Below are 21,392 nucleotides of genomic sequence, written 5' to 3'. Positions count from 1 at the left end.
AATTTCTTGCTTTTCTTCTAATTTTGACTGCATTGATTTTGTTTGTGCAAAAATTTTAAATTTAATGTAATTAAAATTATTTTATATCCTATAATATTATTTTTATCTTCTTTAGTCACATTTCCGCCCCTTATCCATAGATCTGACAAAGTATTCCATACTTTCTTAATTTGCTTACGATATCATCTTTTATTTCTAAATCATATACCTATTTTGACCTTTTCTTGGTAGCTGGTATGAGACATTGGTTTATACTTAATTTCTGCCAAATTACTTTCTTATTTTTCCCAGAAATTTTTGTCAAATACAGAGTTCTGATCTTTGTGTTTACCAGACATATTGCTATGATTACTATTGTATATTGTATACCCAATCTATTCCAATGATTCACTACTCTAATTCTTAGCCAGTACCAAATTGTTTTGATGATTGCCACTTTGTAATATGGTTTGAGATCTGGTACAGCTAGACAATCTTCCTTCACATATTTTTTTTTTTTTTCATTAATTCTCTTGATAGTCTTGACCTTTTTACACTTGTGATGGAATTATCTTCTACAATGCTACCCCTCTGGTCTCACTTTTCTCTGTTGCCACCATCACCTTCTCCCAGTTATTTTTCCCCTAAGTAAAACAATGCAGTCATAATTCTGCATAATTAAACTATAAAGCTGAATGTTTTGTCATTGAACAATTATATTTTAATGTGTGCATCAGCCTTTTTTTCATGCCCAATCCTGCAAAATTCTTTCTTTACCACAACTCTATAAGGTCATCATCTGTCTCTAGGCTCTTAAAAACTTTTTTTTCCCCTTTGGATCACTGAATCCTATCAAGATGTCATATAGAACTTTATAGACATTAATAATGTATAGTACCATATGATATGTTTTTATTGTTACATATTTATGCATTAAAAATTATAAAAGATAAAAGTACTTGCATTTTTCTACATTTCTTGCTTTTCCAATTGCTTCTGCTATTTTTTCATTTGCTGGTAGACTTTGTTTAAGAATAAACTGCTTTTCATTTTGGCCTTCAAGGAAAGAATGTAAAACTATATTAATATCAGCATTGCCTATGTCATTGCACTATACCCCATAACTATCTATTATGACTATATAATACATTATCAGATACAATGAATTTAAGAAGAATCATTTGTGGATGAATGTTGGGGACGTTTTCCAAGTCTTAATCTGGAAGAAAAACAAATATGAAGAAACATTTCTAACCTAGAATAGAATAAAAGGAAAAGTAGTTTTTTCCATGAACCCCTTTGTACTAAAAAGAAATGTATCTTGTTAACTATCCCCCCCATAACTTAATAAGCTATTCACAATATTCTACAAAATTCTTTCAGATTTATTCATTAGGCATTTATAATAACTACAGTGATAACTTTTGCCTCAAAATTAAAATTTACTTTTTAAGCATAATTATAAAACATAAAATATTATTCTTCCTGTAATTATGAAAGCTAAGTTTCAAATAAAAGTTAAATTATAATATTACTATGAATATTGTATGTGGGGCATGCTGTAAGTATGAATTCTGTAATTCTGTAAGATTTAAAATAAATAATTCAGCAAGACCTTATATTACAGATAACTAATATTTCAAATTAAATTTATTTTATAAATGTTGAATATAACTAACATGTTAATGAAACAAATCATAACTTGAAATGTTATACTTATTTTATTATATATTTATTATATGATATTTATATTATTATGTTAATTTAAGTTGTAACTTGAAGTTATATGGTTCAACACGATGCAATACAAATTTAACTTTGATGATCTTAGATATGGTTCTGCAAATAGTTTATTTTTGTCTTTTAATTTAAAACAAGAATAAAATGAAAATGTTTACTCACACAAATATTTGATAAGAAATATTAGAGAATTCTCTGGCTCTCTTGTAGATAGAAATTTATTTCTTATTTTTAGGCACAATTGATAAGTATAAATATAGTTACTATATAAAATGCATGTTTTTCTACTAGTTATATAAATGCTATATGAAATGATAAATTTGTTTGAATCTTAATTGTATATATTGCTTCATTTTTAATGTTGCTATTTTAACTATTAATTATAAATTTTATAAGGAAAAAATGTCTTTATATATGACTTTCTTTTCTTCCAATGGTACAATGCCTGTTTTCTCCCCCAACCCTCCCAAAAAACAATCCCTCTTGAATGGCTGATTAATCATTTCATTTAAAAATCTTCCAGGAAAGAATAATGATATAGGTGGAGGATAGCAGTTTGTAAAGACAGGCAACAAAGTTTGCTTTTGCAGAATGTTTGTGATGGTCTTAGCATTGTTTCTTTCTTTCTTTCTTTCTTTTTTGATTTATTGAAATTAAAAAAAAATTTTAAAGCTTTTTATTTTCAAAACATATGCACGGATAATTTGACAACATTGCTACATAGCCTTGTGTTTCAGATTTTCTCCTCTTTTTCCCCACTCCCTCCCTTAGATGACAAGCAATCCAATATATGTTAAACATATTAACATGTTAAACATATTTTAACATGTTAAACATGTTAAAATATGTTAAATCCAATATGTGTAAACATAGTTATACAATTCTCTTGCTGCACAAGAAAAATTAGATCAAAAAAGAAAGTAAATGAGTAAAAAAACAAGATGCAAGTGAACAACAACAAAAAGAGTGAGAACATTATGTTATGATCCACATTCAGTTCCCATACTCCTCTCTCTAGGTGTAGATGCTCTCTTCATCACAAGATCATTAGAACTGGCATCAGTCATCTCGTTGTTAGAAAGAGTAATGTTTATCAGAATTGATCGTTGTATAATGTTGATGTTGTTGTGTACAATGATCTCCTGGTTCAGCTCATTTCATTTAGCATCAGTTCATGTAAGTCTCTCCAAGCCTCTCTGTATTCATCCTGTTGGTCATTTCTTACAGAACAATAATATTCCATAACATTCATATACCACAATTTACCCAACCATTCTCCAATTGATGGGCATCCACTCATTTTCCAGTTTCTAGCCACTACAAACAGGGCTGCCACAAACATTTTGGCACATACAGGCCCCTTTCCCTCCTTTAGTATCTCTTTGGGGTATAAGCCCAGTAGAAACACTGCTGGATCAAAGGGCATGCACAGTTTGTTAACTTTTTGAGCATAGCTCCAAATTGCTCTCCAGAATGGCTGGATGTATTCACAAATCTACCAACAATGTATCAGTGTCCTAGTTTTCCTACATCCCCTCCAACATTCATCATTATCTTTTCCTGTCATCTTAGCCAATCTGAGAGGTCTGCAATGGTACCTCAGAGTTGTCTTAATTTGCATTTCACTGATTAATAGTGATTTAGAGCATCTTCTCATATGATTAAAAATAGTTTTAATTTTTTCATCTGAAAATTTTCTGTTCACATCCTTTGACCATTTATCAATTGCAGAATGGCTTGAATTCTTATAAATTTAAGTCAATTCTCTATACAGTTTAGAAATGAGGTCTTTATCAGAACCCTTAAATGTAAAAATGATTTCCCAATTTGTTGCTTCTCTTCTGATCTTGTCTGCATTAGTTTTGTTTGTACAAAACCTTTTTTAATGTAATATAGTCATAATTATCTATCTGGTGTTCAGTTATGAGTTCCAATTCTTCTTTGGACACAATTTTTTTTTCCTTATCTACAGATCTGAGAGGTAAACTATCCTATGTTCTTTTAATTTGCTTATATCATTCTTTATGTCTAGATCACGAACCCATTTTGACTGTATCTTGGTATACAGTGTTAGATATGGGTCAGTGCCTAGTTTCTGCCATACTAGTTTCCAATTTTCCAGCAGTTTTTGTCAACTAGTGAGTTCTTATCCCAAAAGCTGGGGTCTGTGGGTTTGTCAAACATGAGATTGCTATAGTTATTGACTATTTTGTCCTGTGAACCTAATCTATTCCACTGATCAACTATTTCTTAGCCAGTATCAATGATGACTACTGCTTTATAATATAGTTTTAAGTCTGGCACAACTAAGCCACCTTCATTAACATTTTTTCCATTAATTTTCTTGAGATTCTTGACCTTTTGTTCTTCCAGATGAATTTTGTTATTATTTTTTCTAGATCTGCAAACTCATTTCTTGGGAATTTGATTGGTATGGCACTAAATAAGTGGATTAATTCAGATACAATTGTCATTTTTACTATATTTGCTTGGCCTACTCATGATTAGCATTGTTTCAAGATGGCTTGTAATACACATGCCTGGTGACATTGGCTTTCAAACAGTCTGACATTTGTTTCTATTTCCCCTTTCCTGACAGAATACTCCTTGTCCCAGTTGTCATTGTGCTGGACAGTTAGACCTTATTTTGTGGCTAAAGTTGAGTCTGTGCATAAGGTTCAGGTAACATTTCTCTATATTTTAGAAGAAAACCAGGCAGATTATCTTACACATTTCATCACAGGATCTTTGGTAAGAATGGATATGTGGGATGAAGAATAAGATAGAATAAATCTCTGGGAGGGACATGGGAGATTTAATGGGGCTCAAAGTTACTGCTGTAGAAAGTAGCATTAGAATTGGGAAAGTCCCCCATCCGAGTTATGTAAAGAGGTGAGACAATTTTTCATTCATCTTCCCTACTTTTCCTCCTTGTTCTGGTTCATCCTGACATTGTCCATCCTGTTCTGAATGAATAAGACCCTAGTGTTTGATGAAAAGTGATAATGGGGTGCAATGGGGGCGAGAGAAAGATCTCAGGTCAGAGCCAATGAAAAAGTCAGCAAAGACAAATTTACGGGACAGCAATGAATATAGAGTTCTTGTAGCTTCCAGTTATTTCTGTGCATTTTTTTTTCTATATAAAATGACAATCTTGAATCTCTCATATATATGTCAAAGACTTGTTGTACAAGTATATTATCTGGATACTAAAGATTGGAGTAATGAAGAGTTCTGTGCAGCCAATTTATTTGTCATTGCCTAGACACTTCTAAAGATTTATGAACCTTTCTGTGATTTCATCCTAGAGAGAAGCTGCAGTCTTGTTCAGAGGGGAAAAACATTGACTCAGTCTAGGTTTATTTTTCTAGCTAAGAGATCCAGAAGTATCTTGAGATTGATATTTTTATCACTAATTACTTTAACAAATACTTTCTAGTTGTGTCAAGTACTTTTCATTTCCAAGTATTTCTAATTACTTTAGAGTCACCTCTTCTTTTTCTGTTCAAAGTTTATTTCTGAAATACTTGTCATTTCTTAGAAACTTCTCAAGCTTTTTGTATTCTCCCTGTATGAGACTGGAGATAGATTTTTCTTCTCTTCTGGATTTAGTTAAAATAGAAAAATAAATGATCAGAAAGTAGGTTCATTTGGTATTTATAGGGCAGGTTTTATTATGTCCACTTTTCAAAGTATGAAACTGGGGTCTCTTACAAAGTTTGACACCACAACTATCTCTTCCATACTGTAACTTTCCCCACTGTGGTTTCAGTATATTGTGGGTCAGCATAAGAAATTAAATGGAAATTTTGGGGGGAATTTTGTAGAAGCCACAAAAAAGTTTGGGAACTCAGAAATGCATGAAATATATGTATTTTATTGTATAATAATCAGCCCACATTTTGCATAAAAGAAAAAGAAAAAATTCAGACTTCTCTGGTACAAAGAAAGTCACAAAATTTTAATTGGATTTTCCAGATTCTAGGGATTCCAGATTAAACCAAATCCTTAATCCTAGTAATATGAAAGGGATAACTATAGTTGACAGTCTGCTTCTAAGATAAATAATTTTGTCAATCCATAAATCTTATGGGTTTGCTATGTGCAAGGAACTCTGTATTAAGGAGCAGGATTGCAAAGAATGACGAAATACTTTGCTATCATGAAGCTATAGGCTAATGGGAGAGATATCATGTGAACAACCACATACAAACCAGCTATATCTAGGATACATTAGATATACTCAAGAGAGGCGGGCATTAGAATCAAGGAAGATTAGGGAAGACTTCCCACAGTTGGGATTTGAAGGAAGCTGGAGAAGCCAAGAGGTAGAAGTGAGGAGAGCCAGCATTCTAGATGTGAGGGATAAAGCCAGTGGAAATATCCAGAGTCTTATTCAAGGAATAGCAAGGAAGACAGTGTTACTGAATCTCTCAGTTTGTGGTAGTCATGGTGGTAGTGGGGTTATTGGATGAGGGTTGTTTATAGTAGAAGACTAAAAAGATGGGAGGAGGGCACCTTATGAAGAACTTTTATTCCAAACAGAATTTTATGTTTCATCATGGAAGTGTTAGGGAACCATCAGAGTTTATTGAATAGGGAGGTCATATAATCAGACTCATACTTTTAAGAAGATGATTTTCATAGTTCAATGGAACTTGGATTAGAGTGAGGGGAGACTTGTGTATGACACTGAATGAAAAATTAATTGAAGCCATGTAGGGATCCCAGAGCTGCTTAAGTGAAAGACCAAAAGTAATTGACAAAAATTCTAGAGATAGGACCCCACAACCTGTGCAAAGGGAGCTTTCTCTCAGTTGTTTCACTGTATACTATACTGACTAACAATTAACCAGAGGGGCAGCTAGTTGACACAATGGATAGAGCACCAGCCCTGAAGTCAGAAGGACCCGAGTTCAAATCTGGTCTCAGGTACTTAATACTTCCTAGCTGTGTGACCCTAGGCAAGTCACTTAACCCCAATTGCCTCAGCGAAAAAAAATACCCAGTTAACTAGAAAATTCAGTTAACCAGAATTATGGCTATGTAATTGGAATATTATTGGAATATTAATATTATTCCTATTTTTTAGACACAGTCTCAATTTCATCTAATATATACATTTACTGAGTGTCTGCTCATTCAAAGTGCTGTGCTGGTAGGGAAAGGGTTTAGAAAAATAATTAAGATGGGGCTGTTTCCCTAAATGTATTCCCAATATCAAACAGGCAGTAGGTAAAAAGAGTTAGATTCTGAACTCATGTGTGTAGACACCTCAATGTAGTCTGCCAGCAGTTTTCCCACAGAAGACAATACTAATCACATAAAATGTCTAGGTAGAAGGGTAATGCAGTTGTACTGAACAAAGTCACACTATTTGTGGTGGTTTTGTCAAATGTCCAAACTGAGCATCTTCATTGCCTTGTCCTCCATATATGGAATGCTCTTCCTCCTCACTTCTACTTTCCTACTTCTCTATCTTCCTCCAAGTCCCAGCTAAGCTCCCATTTTCTATGGGAAATTTTTCCTGATACTCTTTAATTCTAGTTTCTTCTGCCTTTTGATATTTTTAATTTATCTGGTATATAGTTTATACATAATTGTTTGCATGTTGTCTCCCTTACAGACGTAATCTACTTGAGATCAAGGACTGACTCCCTGATTTCAGTCTTAAAAGCAAAATAGCAACCAATGTTAATTAACTTTGAAATGTCCCCATCAGAGACACTTTTGAAGTGTGGTATTTCAATTTAGTTTTTGAGACTGAATCTCTGTTTCACCCTTGCCATTCATAGATTTTATCTCATCACAAATAAGCATGGAAACTTTGACGCGCTCCATTTTCAACTTGAGTAATTGTGTACTCCTCTCCCTACATTATGAGGCAATTTGGATCAAGTAATTTACCTAAGATCACACAGCTAACAAGTATCAAGTGTCTGATAACAGATTTGAACTGGTGCTCTATCCACTGCACCACCTAGCTGCCCCAGTTTGTGCCTTTTTAGGCAGCTAGGTGACCCCTGGCACTCAGGGATCTCCATAGAGGTGTCATATTATGTATCAATACTCAATCACAGCTTTGCCCTATTGCTGTTCCCAACTCCTGAGCTCAGGTTATTCACTAGTCTCAGCTTCCCTGGTAGCATGGCTTACACCATACCTGACTATTTCATCCTAGTTATAGGTCTGACAGCCACTTATGTCAAACCTTCAAATCCATAGAACTACCACTAATATTGAATGACTCTACGGTTGCCCTCCCCCATACCATACATTTGAGCAACCCATATTCATTAAATCTTAAAGCAAGAAAGGAAGGAATCGAACCCCCAAAAAGTTTATTTCAAGTCAATGCCATAACCATTTTGACTTTCTCAAAAAGATAGTAACAATAATGTTGATAATTGTTGTAATAAAAGTTAATAGCTCCTAGGATGGATGAGATCCCTGCTAGATGAAGTGAGAAAATAGCTATATCTATGGATGCTCCTGCGTGGGTGAGATTGCCTGCTAGAGGGGTGTAGACTGTCCATCCTGTTCTCATAGGGATCCATTCTATTTGGAAAGAACCAATGAGGAGACATTTTTTGGGGATTTGGACCAACTTAACAGGGGGCTCCAACACTGAATTATGAGTCAGAAGCTGTGAGTTTTTAATCCCTACTCTGCTACTACTCATGGGTAATCATACTATTTCTGTGGACTTCTGTTTCTAGCGGATAGAATATTGGACCTCGAGTGAGGAAATCTTGAGTTCAAATTATACTGGCCAATTTACTTAAATTCTATAAGCTTCTGGTTCCATATTTTAAAAAATGTGAATAGCAACAGCACTTGCCTCCTATGTTGTTGTGAGGATAATATGATCATACTTGTGAAGTGCTTTGCAGACCATAAAGTGCTATATAGATACTTACTATCTTGTTTTTATTATCTATAAAAAGAAAGGTTTGGAATAGATGCTCTCTAAAGTCCCTTGCATCCCTAAGACTCTGTGAATGCATGAAATATATGTAGCAGATTCTGAAAACAAGGGCTTCAAAGAGAAGTACTTTCTCTTAATGTATGTATAGTATGAAAAGAACAACAGCTTTTCCACTCTAGTGGAAAGAGTGCTAGACAAGTTGCTGGACAAGGCTAAATGAACCCACTCAAAATATTTACTAGAAATGCAGCCATAGGCAAGACACTTAACATCCTTTAGGTTTAGTTTTCTCATCTATAAAATGGGAATAATAATGCTTACAGCACTTACCTCAAAGAGAAATTGTGATGATAAAAGTAATTTAGACTCATAATTTTAAGCTAATTCTTCTCAGCAATACAGTGATCCAAGGCAATTCCAATAAACTTTGGATGGAAAATACCATCAGCATCTAGAGAGAGAACTATGAAAACTGAATGTGGATTGAAGCATATATTTTCACTTTTTTTCCCTTTTGCTTTTTTCTTTCTCATGGTTTTTCTTTTTTTTTTTTTTTTTTTTTTTTTTTTGTTTTGATTCTTCTTTCCCAACATGACTCACAGGGAAATGTTTTTTTAAAAACATCAAAACAAAACATAATTTAAAGCTGAAAGAGAGCCAGAAGTTGTGTGGTCCAATCTTCTCATTTTACACATGAGAAAGCTAAAACCCAGGGAAGTTAAATGGCTTGCCCCAAAGTCACACGGGTAGTAAGCGACCTAGGGATGGATTTGAATTTAACCATATTCAGTGATCTGTCCTCTGAATCCATCTACTGTCCTCCACTCATGAAGTTTTGTAACAAAATATAAATGTTTATTATTAATCTTTTTTTTTTTTTTGGTGAGGCAATTAATACATCTGGTTGAATGTCTGAGTTCAGAATCGGAACTCCAACTATTAGTCTTAATTATTATCGTCATGACTGACAAGCCCATTGTCATTAGTATGCTCTTCAAATACAAAGACCAGGTAGGAGTATGTTATAAGATAATTGCTTACCAAGTGTAGCCATTGATCTGGTGTGACTTTTTGACATATCTGAAACTGAAAAAAAGATATTCTCAAAGTTCATTGCTCATTGAATTTACACTTGTTTTAAGAATAAATGGCATATTACAATAAGATGAATTATATTTTGCGCAGTATTTTTGAAGGCAATCACACATTCACCAATGCACCTCAGCACACTGTTCCCACTAATGCTTTTGTTCATTTATTTTTTCATTTCATTTATTTTTTTCATATATTTTTTTCATTTTTGGAAGGCAAAGAAAGAGGAACACATCATCACGTGTTAAAAAAATGATTTCCTCTTCCTAAACAACAATGCCTAGATGGATGAAATGGGGAAACTTCAGAAATGTGCCAGTATAATTCTGAAAAGTGAAAAATAGATTTATTAAAATATTGATGCAGTTCAGGTTTCCACTTGCCAAGAGGCAAAGCAAGTGGTGATGATTACTTATTGAAATCTTCCCCAAAGGAAGGAAGAATGAAATAACTGGTTCAACTCCCATGATGAATAAACTACAATACATAAGCAATAAAACTTGATAAAATATTCAAAATAAAACCAATGTACTTAATGCTTTTTGATTTTTATGTGAAGGTAAGCATAGGGAAGACAGTGAAAAATACATTGGAAAATATGGTTCAGGATTAAGAAACAAGGGAGATCAAGTGATGACTTGTAAATTATTCAGAAGTCCTATGTTCATAGTTTATTTGAGAAGATTGTCAGAAAATACTAGATATGATAAGCATTAAATAACATTATTAAATGAAATTAATAATAATAATAAATACTATAACAAATGAAATTAATAATAAAAATTAATTCGCTCAATTATGAGATAATTTTCAAATTAGATTTCTGTTTACTGTTAACTTGGTACAGTTCAAAATCAATATCAAAATAGAGGAATAAAGGGGAGATGATATACAATTGAATTGTCCAAAGAATCTGTTTAAAGAATTCACTGATATCACAGAATGGGGTATGGATAAAAGAACATATTTCATGGGATACTACTATCATTTCGTAAGGAACTTTAACATATAAACCAATCACCACAACAAGGAGATCAGAAGAAACCAGAAATCATGTTGACTAGCAAATACCTGATATCTTTATAAAGCAAAGAGATACAACCAAAGGCAATATGAAATGTACTTTTAAAGAAAGCTCTTTTGTAAGTGTTTAGAAATAAAGATAATAGATTATGTTTTATCACAAAAGAAGCAATATAAAGAAAAACAAGTTTGCAGAAAGCTTGAGGAGAGACCCAACTAAGAAAATTCAACCTAAAAATGAAACTTGAATATAATAAATACCAAAAAAAACAAAAAAAAAAAACACCCAAAAAACCAAAAACCCAAGACTTTGTAAGAGATTTTTAGAAAAGTAATAGGAATTATGGTAGGAAATAGAGTGGATCTGTGATTCAATTGTTACAGAGAAATACCTCTTTTCTACAAATGCAGATTTTACCTTATTTAAAATTTATAGCTTAAGAAAATTGCCTAGGGTACTGAGAGATAAAGCAACATGGTGATATGCAGTCAGTACATACCATTATGTAAAAATAATGGTTAATATTTATATTGTACTTTTAAGATTTTCAAAATGTTTTACATGTAACCTCATTTGAGGTAATCTCACAACAACCAAGTCGGGTAAGTACTACAAATATTATTATGATAATATTAACAGATGAGAAAACTGAGGCTTAGTAAAGGAAAATGATTTTGCCCAGTCACAAAGCTAGTAAGTAGCCAAAGAGGGTTTGGATTTAGGTCTTCCTGACACCTTATTTACCACTATGCCATGATGATTTTCTAGAAAAAACAATTTCAGTGATAGTGGATGGAGCATATTTGAACTTTTAACTATGAAGTGACCCATGTGCTACATGAAAAAAGAATTGAATAGAATTAAACAATGTTGGGAAGAATAGTTAGCTTAGACAATCAGGCACCTGGGTGGTGTGAGTAGAGAGAACACTAGGCTTAAAGTCATTAAGGCTAGAGTTCAAACATGGCCTTAGAAATTCCAAGTTTTGTGATCTTGAAAAAGTCACTTAACCTCTCTCTGCCTCAGTTTCCTCAGCTACAAAATGGGCATAATAAAAATAATTACCTCACAAGATTGTTGAATGGATCAAATGAGACAATATTTGTAAGATGCTTAGTGGCGCATAATAGAGAATAATAATAATAAATATTCCCTTCTTTTCCTCCTTTGTGTCGGAAGTAAGACAATTTTAAAGCACTGAGAACTTTATTCTCAAATTATCAGAAAAAAATTGGTCCATATGATTATTTTCCCATTTCTACAAATATTTTCTGAGAGTGTTACATATCAGAGATGTCAACACACAGCCTATCAACAACCAGAGGTGCATAATACTTCCAAATACAGCCCACACCATGTAAAAATATAATTGGGTAATATTTAACGAAATAAATAAAAATATAATAAAATATAATGTTAATATGTATCTTTTTAAGGGTTAGGTTTCTAAATTCCAAGTCTCAAGTGAAATCCACAGAAATGTGAGATAGTTTGGTCTAACAATCTACATTTGGGAAACAAAATGGATAAAAAAATGTATCTAGTCCAAACTGTGAAATAGAGAAAAGACATTTTGTTTAATTAGTCTTATCAATATGTATATCTTATAGCTTTGTTGAAATGAATCTTAATTTTTCTCATGCATGCTATAGAGATTATTTACATATACATAACCTTAATTTCTGAATGTATGCCCTTTTATACCTAGTAAACTAGATACACTATGCCTTTTAACAGAGATTAAATTTTTTTTTTTTTTTTTTAAATTTAGTAAAACCAACCAACCCATAAATTAGGTCTAATCTTTGGCAAGATTACACACCTCATTTTCTCCAAAGAAGGGAAAGAGAGTCCTAAATCTTTTATGAATAATTATCTGGGCCTAAAATTAAATAGTAGAAGATCATAGAATCATGGAATGACAGATCAGCCTTACTCCAACCCCTTCATTTTATGGAGAAGTAAACGGAGAGATGAAATGACTTGTCTTAAGCTACACAACAATTTACACAGATTCTCACACTCTTAAATCCTCCACCCTTGTTACTACATTTTTGGTGCATCAAGGTAAAGACCAGCCTTTGTATTTTGTAGATAGTCAATGTAAGTGGACTTCAAAAGAGCTGCTTCATAAGGCACAAAGCAAATCTTCCATGGGGCTCAGGCACCTACCTGCTCTGAGCAGCACAGTATATTCAAGACGAGTATTCCCAGAATCTCAAGTTCCAACAGTAAACCAGTGACAAAGCTGATTTTCAAATGGTTTTAATGACAGACAATCTGCATACCAATTGACTCATTTGCGCACATGATGGCTTAGAACAATACAGGGAAAATATGTAAAAAGGTCTGTAATGGTGTATGACAATTGCTTCCAAGTATGCTGACCTTTGGTAAATGAAACAAACAGAAAGTACAGTACTCTTTTGATGAGACATTAATGAATGATTAAGAATGGATACAGCTGCATCATCGGCAAGCACTTTGTTAAAAATATTCTTTTCATTTTGTGTCTGTCCCGTAATTATAATGGAAGCATTGTGCAAGTCAGCCAGTAAGCGCATGCAGTAAAATATTTATGTTTTATAATAGCCGTATGGTTTCCAAGAGTGCATTGTCGAGTATAGACATTTCCCCTTTTCCCCTTGTCACCTCATCTGTACCATGTAAAAATGTTATGTATCCCTGGGCAAGCCCTGAAACAAAAGCTTCATTCACTATCTTTGGATTGTGCTGTGACCAAAAGGAAAGGTGTTCCTATTTCCTTCTGTAATTTTTATTTAGTTAATATTGAGGGGAAGAGGGAATAGATTATAATTGCCTGAATTCTATCTTTGCTTCAATTGGGCTTCTGTTATGTGGATATATAAAAGAATCACAGGCAGATGAGGTGATAAGATATCCTTATCTTAATCTGTAATAGGGGTTGAATGGTGTAAAAATAAAATAGAGAGAAACTTTCCTTAGAAAAGCAAAACTACATTTTTGGTAGCCATGAAAAAATGGACAAATAATTTACCTCTCCCAAGTGTGCTTATTTCATACAATTTTAGAACTGAAAGCACCTTTGGAGAGCCTGTATCATCTCAGAGCTGAAAGAGACCTTAGATTCCATTTGCATGAATTCATGCCCAGTTCTTCTCCAATATCCCTAAAAACATGGGCATCTAGCCTCAGTATGAACCCTGAAGACAGTGAAAAAACACTAGCTTTGGAGTCAAGAGTCTATGTATTTAATCTACTTACTAGGTGTATGACATTGGATAAGTCAATTTTGTTGGGCTTCAGAATCCTCATTTTTAAAATGAAAGGGTTGGACTAATTGTTTAAAATTCCTTCCAAACCTAGATCTATTTATAACTAATACCGATGGGGGGGAGGGCGGGGAGAGGGAAAAATGGTCATTTGTTAATAGCTCTGATTATTAAGAAGCTCTTCCTTACATTGAGCTGTTTTCACTGTAACATCTACCCTTTGGAATCAATGGTATATTTTAGTGTCAATAGATGAGTTAACTAAGTATCAAGGAGGTTATATGTTTTACTTAAGGTTACACAAATTGTATAGTGATTGAGTCAAGAGTAGCACTCTGTCTGGGATACTCTCTCATTCTTGGCTCTCAAGCTGGTGATTTTTCCAGTAACCTGCTATTGCCTCTTAGGAGTAAATATCACCTCAGTTCTCATAGCCAAAGTTAACTAGAAATTTATGTTATAAGGAGAGCAGGTAAAGCTCTTAGCTCCATGATGAACTTTGTTGAAATCAGCTCTCCATTACTTCCTATCCTTCTGAAATGTCTACAAGAAGAGAGGGAAAGGAAGCTACAATCAGACAAATAGGCTCAGAGGTATAGATTTGTACATATACTACTCTTTTTCTTTTTCTCTCTTTCATCTCTGTATCTATGGAGAAATCTATTTTGACCTGAAAATAGATGGGGAGAGATTTTTTTTCTTGCTCGATGTCTGTCCACAATTAATTCTATGAAAAGATAAAAAAAACAATCTTTCTGCCTGTTTTAATTTTGAACCTTCTGACTGTACCTGAGTCATTGATGAGCATCTGAGGCTCTGTACCTCCCCAACAATGAAGAAGGAGGACAAAGAAGGAGACAGGAGTCACATTTGCTCTAACCCCTGTCATGTTTAACACAGGTGACAGGAGTAGAAGGGCCTTGCATTTTTCACCTGGAAGAAGCCCCTCTTCCTGAATTCCTCCAGCCCCCCTTAGCTTTGGTCTCCAGGATACTGTTTTACTATGGAATGTGCAGAGAGCTTTGTTATGTCACAAATCAGGAAGTGAGTAGCATAGCACTTTCTGGGTGGCAAAGAAGGCAAACATCTTATAATGATTTTGACTTATAATTCTTCCACAAAATCCTGAAAACCTTCAATTTCTCTTCTTCTTTGTCCTTGCCAACTTTGGAGGAGGAGGAAAAGGGAACATATCTCTCACATACATACATGTGTGTGTGTATGCACACACATACATACACACAGACTTTGGCAAATCAGGTATTTGGCCCCTTTTTCATTATAATATGTATCTTTACATACTTTAAAAAATTTACTTTCCATTTTGACCTGTGTAATGGCAACCTTAGGAAATGAAGAAGATCTTAAGTTTTCTGTTTGGATATGAAGATATATTGAAGAAAGGGGGCCTGTCTGAGTGATTTACATTATCAGGAAGATAATCTTCATTTAAAAAAAATATTTCATTTCACTGTCATTTCTATTTCCATGACACCTCTCATATCTATCCCTTTTTGTGCTCATTCAGCTACCACCCTAGGTCAGAACTTCATCACTTCTTTCCTGGGTTTGTGAGATTCTCCTAATTGGTCTTCCTGTCCTCTCTCCACCAAAACCCATCTTACAATCTACTGCCAATGTTACTTCCCCCAGATACAAAACTGACCCTATATTTAGAATTAAACAAATTCTAGTGACTCCCTGTGGCTTCTAAGAAGTAAAAGTTTCTCTGATTGACTTCTAAAATCCTTCATAAGTTGACCCCAACTTCCTTTTCTAATTTTGTTATACCTTACTCTCTGTCTAGGATACTATGATCTAGTCAAGCTATTTGATACATATGATATTCTGTCTCCTGTCTGCATTTTTTACCTTCATGAACCCCTTTCCTGAAAAACATTGTTATCCCGTAATGAATTCCTTGGTCCCTTCAAAAGTCTGTTCATGTACCACTTTCTCCATCAAGCTATTTCTGATCACCTAGGTGCTACTAGACTCTGTCCCCAAATTATCTTGTATTTATTTTGCATATTGTCTGTGTATACTGGACTTATGCATTTTTTATCTCCCCCAATAGAATATAAGCTCCTCAGGTTTGGAGACAATTTCATTTTTGTCTTTGTACTTCTGGATCCTGGATCCTGGAGCCAAGTTGGCACTTTACAAATGCTTGCTGATTGACTGAATGATTGGTTTTTATTGATGCCATCAGGTTTTTCATCTCCTTCATCTCCAAATCATCCTCCATCTTCCTTGCCTCTGCTACTTAGAAGGTTATTCTCCAAAACAAAAACAAAAGAAAAAACTAGCAAATACTACAGGTGAGAGTATATTCAACATTCCTTAGCCTCCTGTTTACTAACCCCTAAGTGGTCCCCCATATCTCCAGCAAAGAGATGGAAATACATCACCTCATCTTTTCTTTGTGTTCAGCTTTGATTTCTCTTCCTATTGTCTTTTGCACAGTAACTCACTGTCATCATTATAGTGATGGTAAATAGTGTTTTCCTTCTATATAAGAAGGTACTCTTTGAAAGAAAGAGTCAAGACTGAAAATTGCAAACATGTGTGTAGTTTCCTCACAGGATGCTATTCAGAGGACTAGCTGAAAGCCATTCTTCTCTGAAGGTAGAGATTCAGTCTGTTGATGATGGAGGAGTACAGAGTAAGCAAAATGATTTCCTGATACCCCAAACCAACCAATCTTATAGGGACTGGAAAAGAAATATTTGAGTAGAGATGCTTTGTGGGGATTTTTGAGTGTTGCACTAAACTGACATCCTCCTTCATGTATGTTCTCATGACTCTTGGCTAATGCCTCTTCTCCAGCAATGTGGATACCCACTTACTGGCTTTAAATGGATAACAAAAAACTAAAGTGACAATCGTGGTCCTCTATACAGAGCTGGGGGCTCTGGTGGGAGAAAGCAGATAGCATTTTTATTTTAACACCATGAGAAACAAAAACGGAGAAATCCATCATTGGCAAGATATCATTTGGGTGATATTAGAAAGGAAAGGGATTTTATTTATGACATGCTACAGATAACTAAGCTCTCTTCCTCTCCCCCAAAGGCTCATTCTATAAAACTGTCCCTTTAAAAACATGTGTCCAAGCCAAAGGGCTTTTCGGCTTCTCTGATTAATATGACATTGATTTAAGCTTAGCTTGTTAGCTTTTCAATCCTTGAGTAGAGCTGGGGTTTGAATAACTAAGTAAGCTTATGATGAGTGTGCTATATCATTTTATTTTCTTAAGATCACCATTAATGCATGGAGTCAGCATGAAATCCCTGCTGTCCTCTGGTTTATTAACCACCAAAAGCAATACTGTAGCAAATGTCTTCCCAGAATTTTGGGGACAACTTGAGATTTATATTCTATGTCCACTGAAACACTCTCTTATTTTTTCTGATGCTGTTTCTATTTAGTGCTCATTTCCTACTTGATACCATATTTAAAGATATTTCCCCCTGGCCTTATATTAAAACAATAACAACAACAACAACAAACATATCTTAGTCTTTTTTGTTCCTTATTGCTAATCTAGAAATATCAGTGTTCCTACATTGAGGTAAAGGATGATCTGCAGTTAAAAGTTTTGTTTTAAGTGATTTTCTCTTTTCATTCACTCTCATTTTCATCACTTTCCTTGTCCTCCATCAAAACCTACCTGTCTCCTTTCTCATTCCACAAAGGTCTTGCCAAGCAATGAAACTGAATTTGATAAATGAATTCTCAATAGGTGTTAATAGCTGAAAATGTCTTGTTCATAGATTATAGAATTTATTATTAGATGACACCTAACCTAGAGGTTTTTAACAAATATTTAAACAGCAAATCAACCTTTACCTCAATGGACGAACACTGATATTTCTAGATATATAATGTATCAGGGCCCTCCTGGACAGTTTAGGAAAGTTTTTCTTAGAATAACTTGTTTAAATGAATAAAATAAAACACAAGAGATTGTTAAGGAACACTTTTTATAAAAATACAGTCATCAAAATATTATGTACAGTTTGTGAGTTGCCTATGTAGGTTATGTCTATGTAGGTTGTTTAACTGCAGCTCATAGAGACATGCAGGGAAAAATCTCTGTAATCATTTCTATCTGGAGAAGAATAGAGGAAAGGGTCATTTGGCTAGTCTCACAGTCTCATTTGCTCAGCTCACAGAGAAGGTTCCAGGCTTGAATTATAATAATCTGGCCTTTTTGATTTCACTAGTTTAGGGGAATAGTCTTTTTCTCAGGATCAAGTTATTTTCCTGGTCACTATCTCTAAGGAAAAAGGAGGTTTCCCAAGTGCTCATCTGAAAACCTGAAACTTTCCAAATGCAAGATACATTAAAAAACAAAATCACCAATAATTAATACTGAACAAGCTCACTAATATAAGTACATAGCAAAAAGAAATCAGAGAAGTTAGAGAAGTTAGAATACACAAAATAATTCCTGAAGCAAAAGAGCAAAATATTTCAACTCAACCCAGAGAGTCCCCCAATCTCACCAAAGGGGAATTTAGAAATCATGGACATATTGAGGAACAAGTTTTCCCCTATGTGTTTACCTTCCAAAATATTTTCTTTCTCCCCTCAGTGTGCCAAAGAAACACTGGAATATCATATATCCTTTCTCTTAAAGCAGGAAGAAAGAAAATTGTCTCTCAGCGCTAAGGTTCTTGTTTCAACTCTGCCTCTCATGCAAACATACCATGTGGTCATCATTCTCTCCACCTATAAGTAAGAATCTTATGTAAATATTCTAGGTTTGACACCTGGATTGTAATTTTTAAAAAGAGAAGATGGTAGAGAAAAGGCAAGGACTCACCTGAACTCTTCCAAATTCCCCTCTGCACAACTTTAAATAATGCCTCAAAGTGAATTCTGTAGTGATGGAACCCACAAAAGGACAGGGTGAAACAATTTTCCACCCCAAGACAACGTAGGTCAGCAGGAAATGTGTGTCACACCAGGGTGAGAGTGGAGCAAGTCTAATGTAGGAGCAAGTCTAATGTGCCAGTGTAGGCCAGAGAGGTTAGATTAAAGAATAACTCAATATAGGTTGTTTCCAGAAAAGCTGCTGAGTGAAGTGAGTGGAGAATCAAGAGCATGACAAGATTATGTGGTGATCAACTGTAATGGATTTGGCTCTTTACAACAATGAAATGATTCAAGGCAATTCCAATGGATTTGGGTTGGTTGGAAAGAACCATCCACATCCAGAGAACTATGGAGTTCACCTTTGGTTATTGTTATTGTTGTTGATTGGTTGTTTGCTTGTTTTTTCTTTCTTGTGTTTTTTCTTTTTTGTACTGATTTTTCTTGTACAGCCTGGTGAATATGGAAATATGTTTAGAAGAACTGCACATATTTAACCTATATCAGATTGCTTCCTGTCTAGGGGAGAGGGAAGGAAGGATAGAGGAAGAAAAATTTGAAACACAAGGTTTTGCAAAGGTAAATGTTGCATATATTTGGAAAAATAAAATCCAATTAATCAAAAAAAAACTAATAAAAGAGAGTTCATTTCTTCTTCCTTCTTCCCTCCCCCATCTCCCAGAATGGCAGATCAGTAAAAGAAGTATTTTTGAACACGTAGCCCATCTCTTCTCAAATCATCCCATGGACATGAGGTTTATACAAACTTGGCTTTATTCCCACTAATCATCTCTTGCTTGCTTTTGCTTTGTTCCAGCATCCATTTCTGAAGCAGGGACCTTTAGACTCCAAGTCTTCATTATATGGTTTCATAGATTTTAACCTGGAATAGGTCCCAGAGTTTTTCTAATAGGGTTTGGAGTTGTCTGTGTAGGTTATGTTTTTATGAGGGTTTTCTTTATAGAGGGGAAAGTGAGGTCTCAGAGGTTAAATTGTTTGTCTACGGTCATACAGACAGTGTCAGAGCCAGGCTGGAGCTCATAACCCAGCTCTCTTTCCCAGTATACTAGGCTATTTTTAAATTAGTAAGTATGGAAAACAGAATTTCTGGACAGCCTTGGACAGGGTAGAGCAGACCCAATTTCTTTGATGTGCTTTGTTTAAAAAATATACTCATTCTTCCACTTATGGTTGCATTTTAACCTGCCTCCTGATGGTGAGGGCTCTTTTTTGGAGGTAATTAAAGCTCCATGAATGTTTGACTTTTAAATTTTCTTTTGTTGCTCCAACTGGTGCCTTGGATATTCCCGAATTAAATATGAGCGGAAATTGTTTTGAAGTGCTAAGACAGGGGAGTGAAGATGTGAATGGAGCAAATAGAGTGTGAATGGCTAAAAGAGAGGAAAGACAGCTGTGGACTTGCTTTTCACGGCAGTGGTAAACATGGTTGTTATTGTTTGGTATTTATTGAGTACCCTCAATGTGCTGGGTCTGACACAGAATACAGAGATCAAGGGAAAGAGAAGGGGGGTTGAAAGAGAGAAAAGGGAAGAGACAGAGAGAGAGAGAGAGAGAGAGAAGAGAGAGAAGCAGACAGACAGAGAAAGAGAAGGAATCTGAGACAAATAGAGATAAAGAGTTGGAGTCAGACAGAAAGAGATAGAAGATAAAAGATAGAGATAAAAGTAGAGACAGAGATAGAAGCAAGGAGAGTGACAGAGATACACAGAAGCAGAAAGATAGAGAAACTCCACAAATAATAGTCCTTTCAAAGATTCTATCCCTCTAATTATGTCTACCTTTGTGTTGTTGTTGAGTAGATCCAGTCATCTTTGATAAAGGTAAGGTGCCTTGCCCAGGATCACACAGCTAATAAGTGTTCAAGGCCAAATTTGAACTCAGGAAGATGAGTCTTTCTGACTCACTGTCTGCTCACTGTTCCCCCTAGTTGACTCCTGTCTGGTTTTTAGGTGCAGTGTCATCCCAATGTAGAATTTTCAGCAAAGGGAAGAAGAGAATTTTTAGATTCTTTTCTTCTTAGAGTCCTCATCATGAATTCTGCAGTGATAGTGAGGAAGAGACAATAGTCAAGGGTCATGAGATTTTGGGGATTAGAAAGTACCTTAGTGATTATTTGTTCTAGCCCTCTTATTGTACAGATGAAGAAATGAAGGCCCAAACTTAATAGGGAATTTACCTAAGTGACAAGACTAAATTTCTACCCAAGGTCCTCTGGATTCTAAATTCAAGTTTCTTTCTACTATGTCATATTGGTCCTTGGAGAATATCATGCCCTATGGGATTTTCTTAACTTTCCATTTGCAAAGAGCTTGCATTGAAATCTCCCTTTCCATTGGCTTGGGATTTCTTGATATTGAAATTAGGATCCAACAAAGTGAGTTAGTCAATTAGGCACTTACAGTGTGCCAGGAATTGTACTGACTGCTGGGGATAGAAAGTAAGGTAAAAGGCATGCTTTCAAGAGGCTTACAGT

At 34.7% G+C, this 21,392-nt stretch overlaps 1 protein-coding gene across 2 annotated transcripts in view; it reads right to left on the bottom strand.

Moving 5' to 3' along the window:
* The window catches only part of LOC100922301, a 77,485-nt gene extending 62,478 nt beyond the window's left edge, over window positions 1-15,007 (bottom strand). The window contains exons 1-3 of one of the 2 annotated variants that reach the window (XM_031958731.1): window positions 14,807-15,007; window positions 9,689-9,733; window positions 943-1,035 (exon numbers count right to left, since the gene is read on the bottom strand). In XM_031958731.1, the coding sequence (XP_031814591.1) occupies window positions 943-1,035; window positions 9,689-9,733; window positions 14,807-14,906 (238 nt within the window). In that variant the 5' untranslated portion in view covers window positions 14,907-15,007. The remainder of the gene's footprint in view (window positions 1-942; window positions 1,036-9,688; window positions 9,734-14,806) is intronic. The other variant, XM_012546201.2, reaches the window with a different exon arrangement.
* Window positions 15,008-21,392: the final 6,385 nt, after the last annotated feature.

Source organism: Sarcophilus harrisii, chromosome 3 (genome assembly GCF_902635505.1).
Source record: "Sarcophilus harrisii chromosome 3, mSarHar1.11, whole genome shotgun sequence".
Classification (NCBI taxonomy): domain Eukaryota; kingdom Metazoa; phylum Chordata; class Mammalia; order Dasyuromorphia; family Dasyuridae; genus Sarcophilus; species Sarcophilus harrisii.
This window is presented reverse-complemented; position numbering and strand designations above follow the sequence as displayed.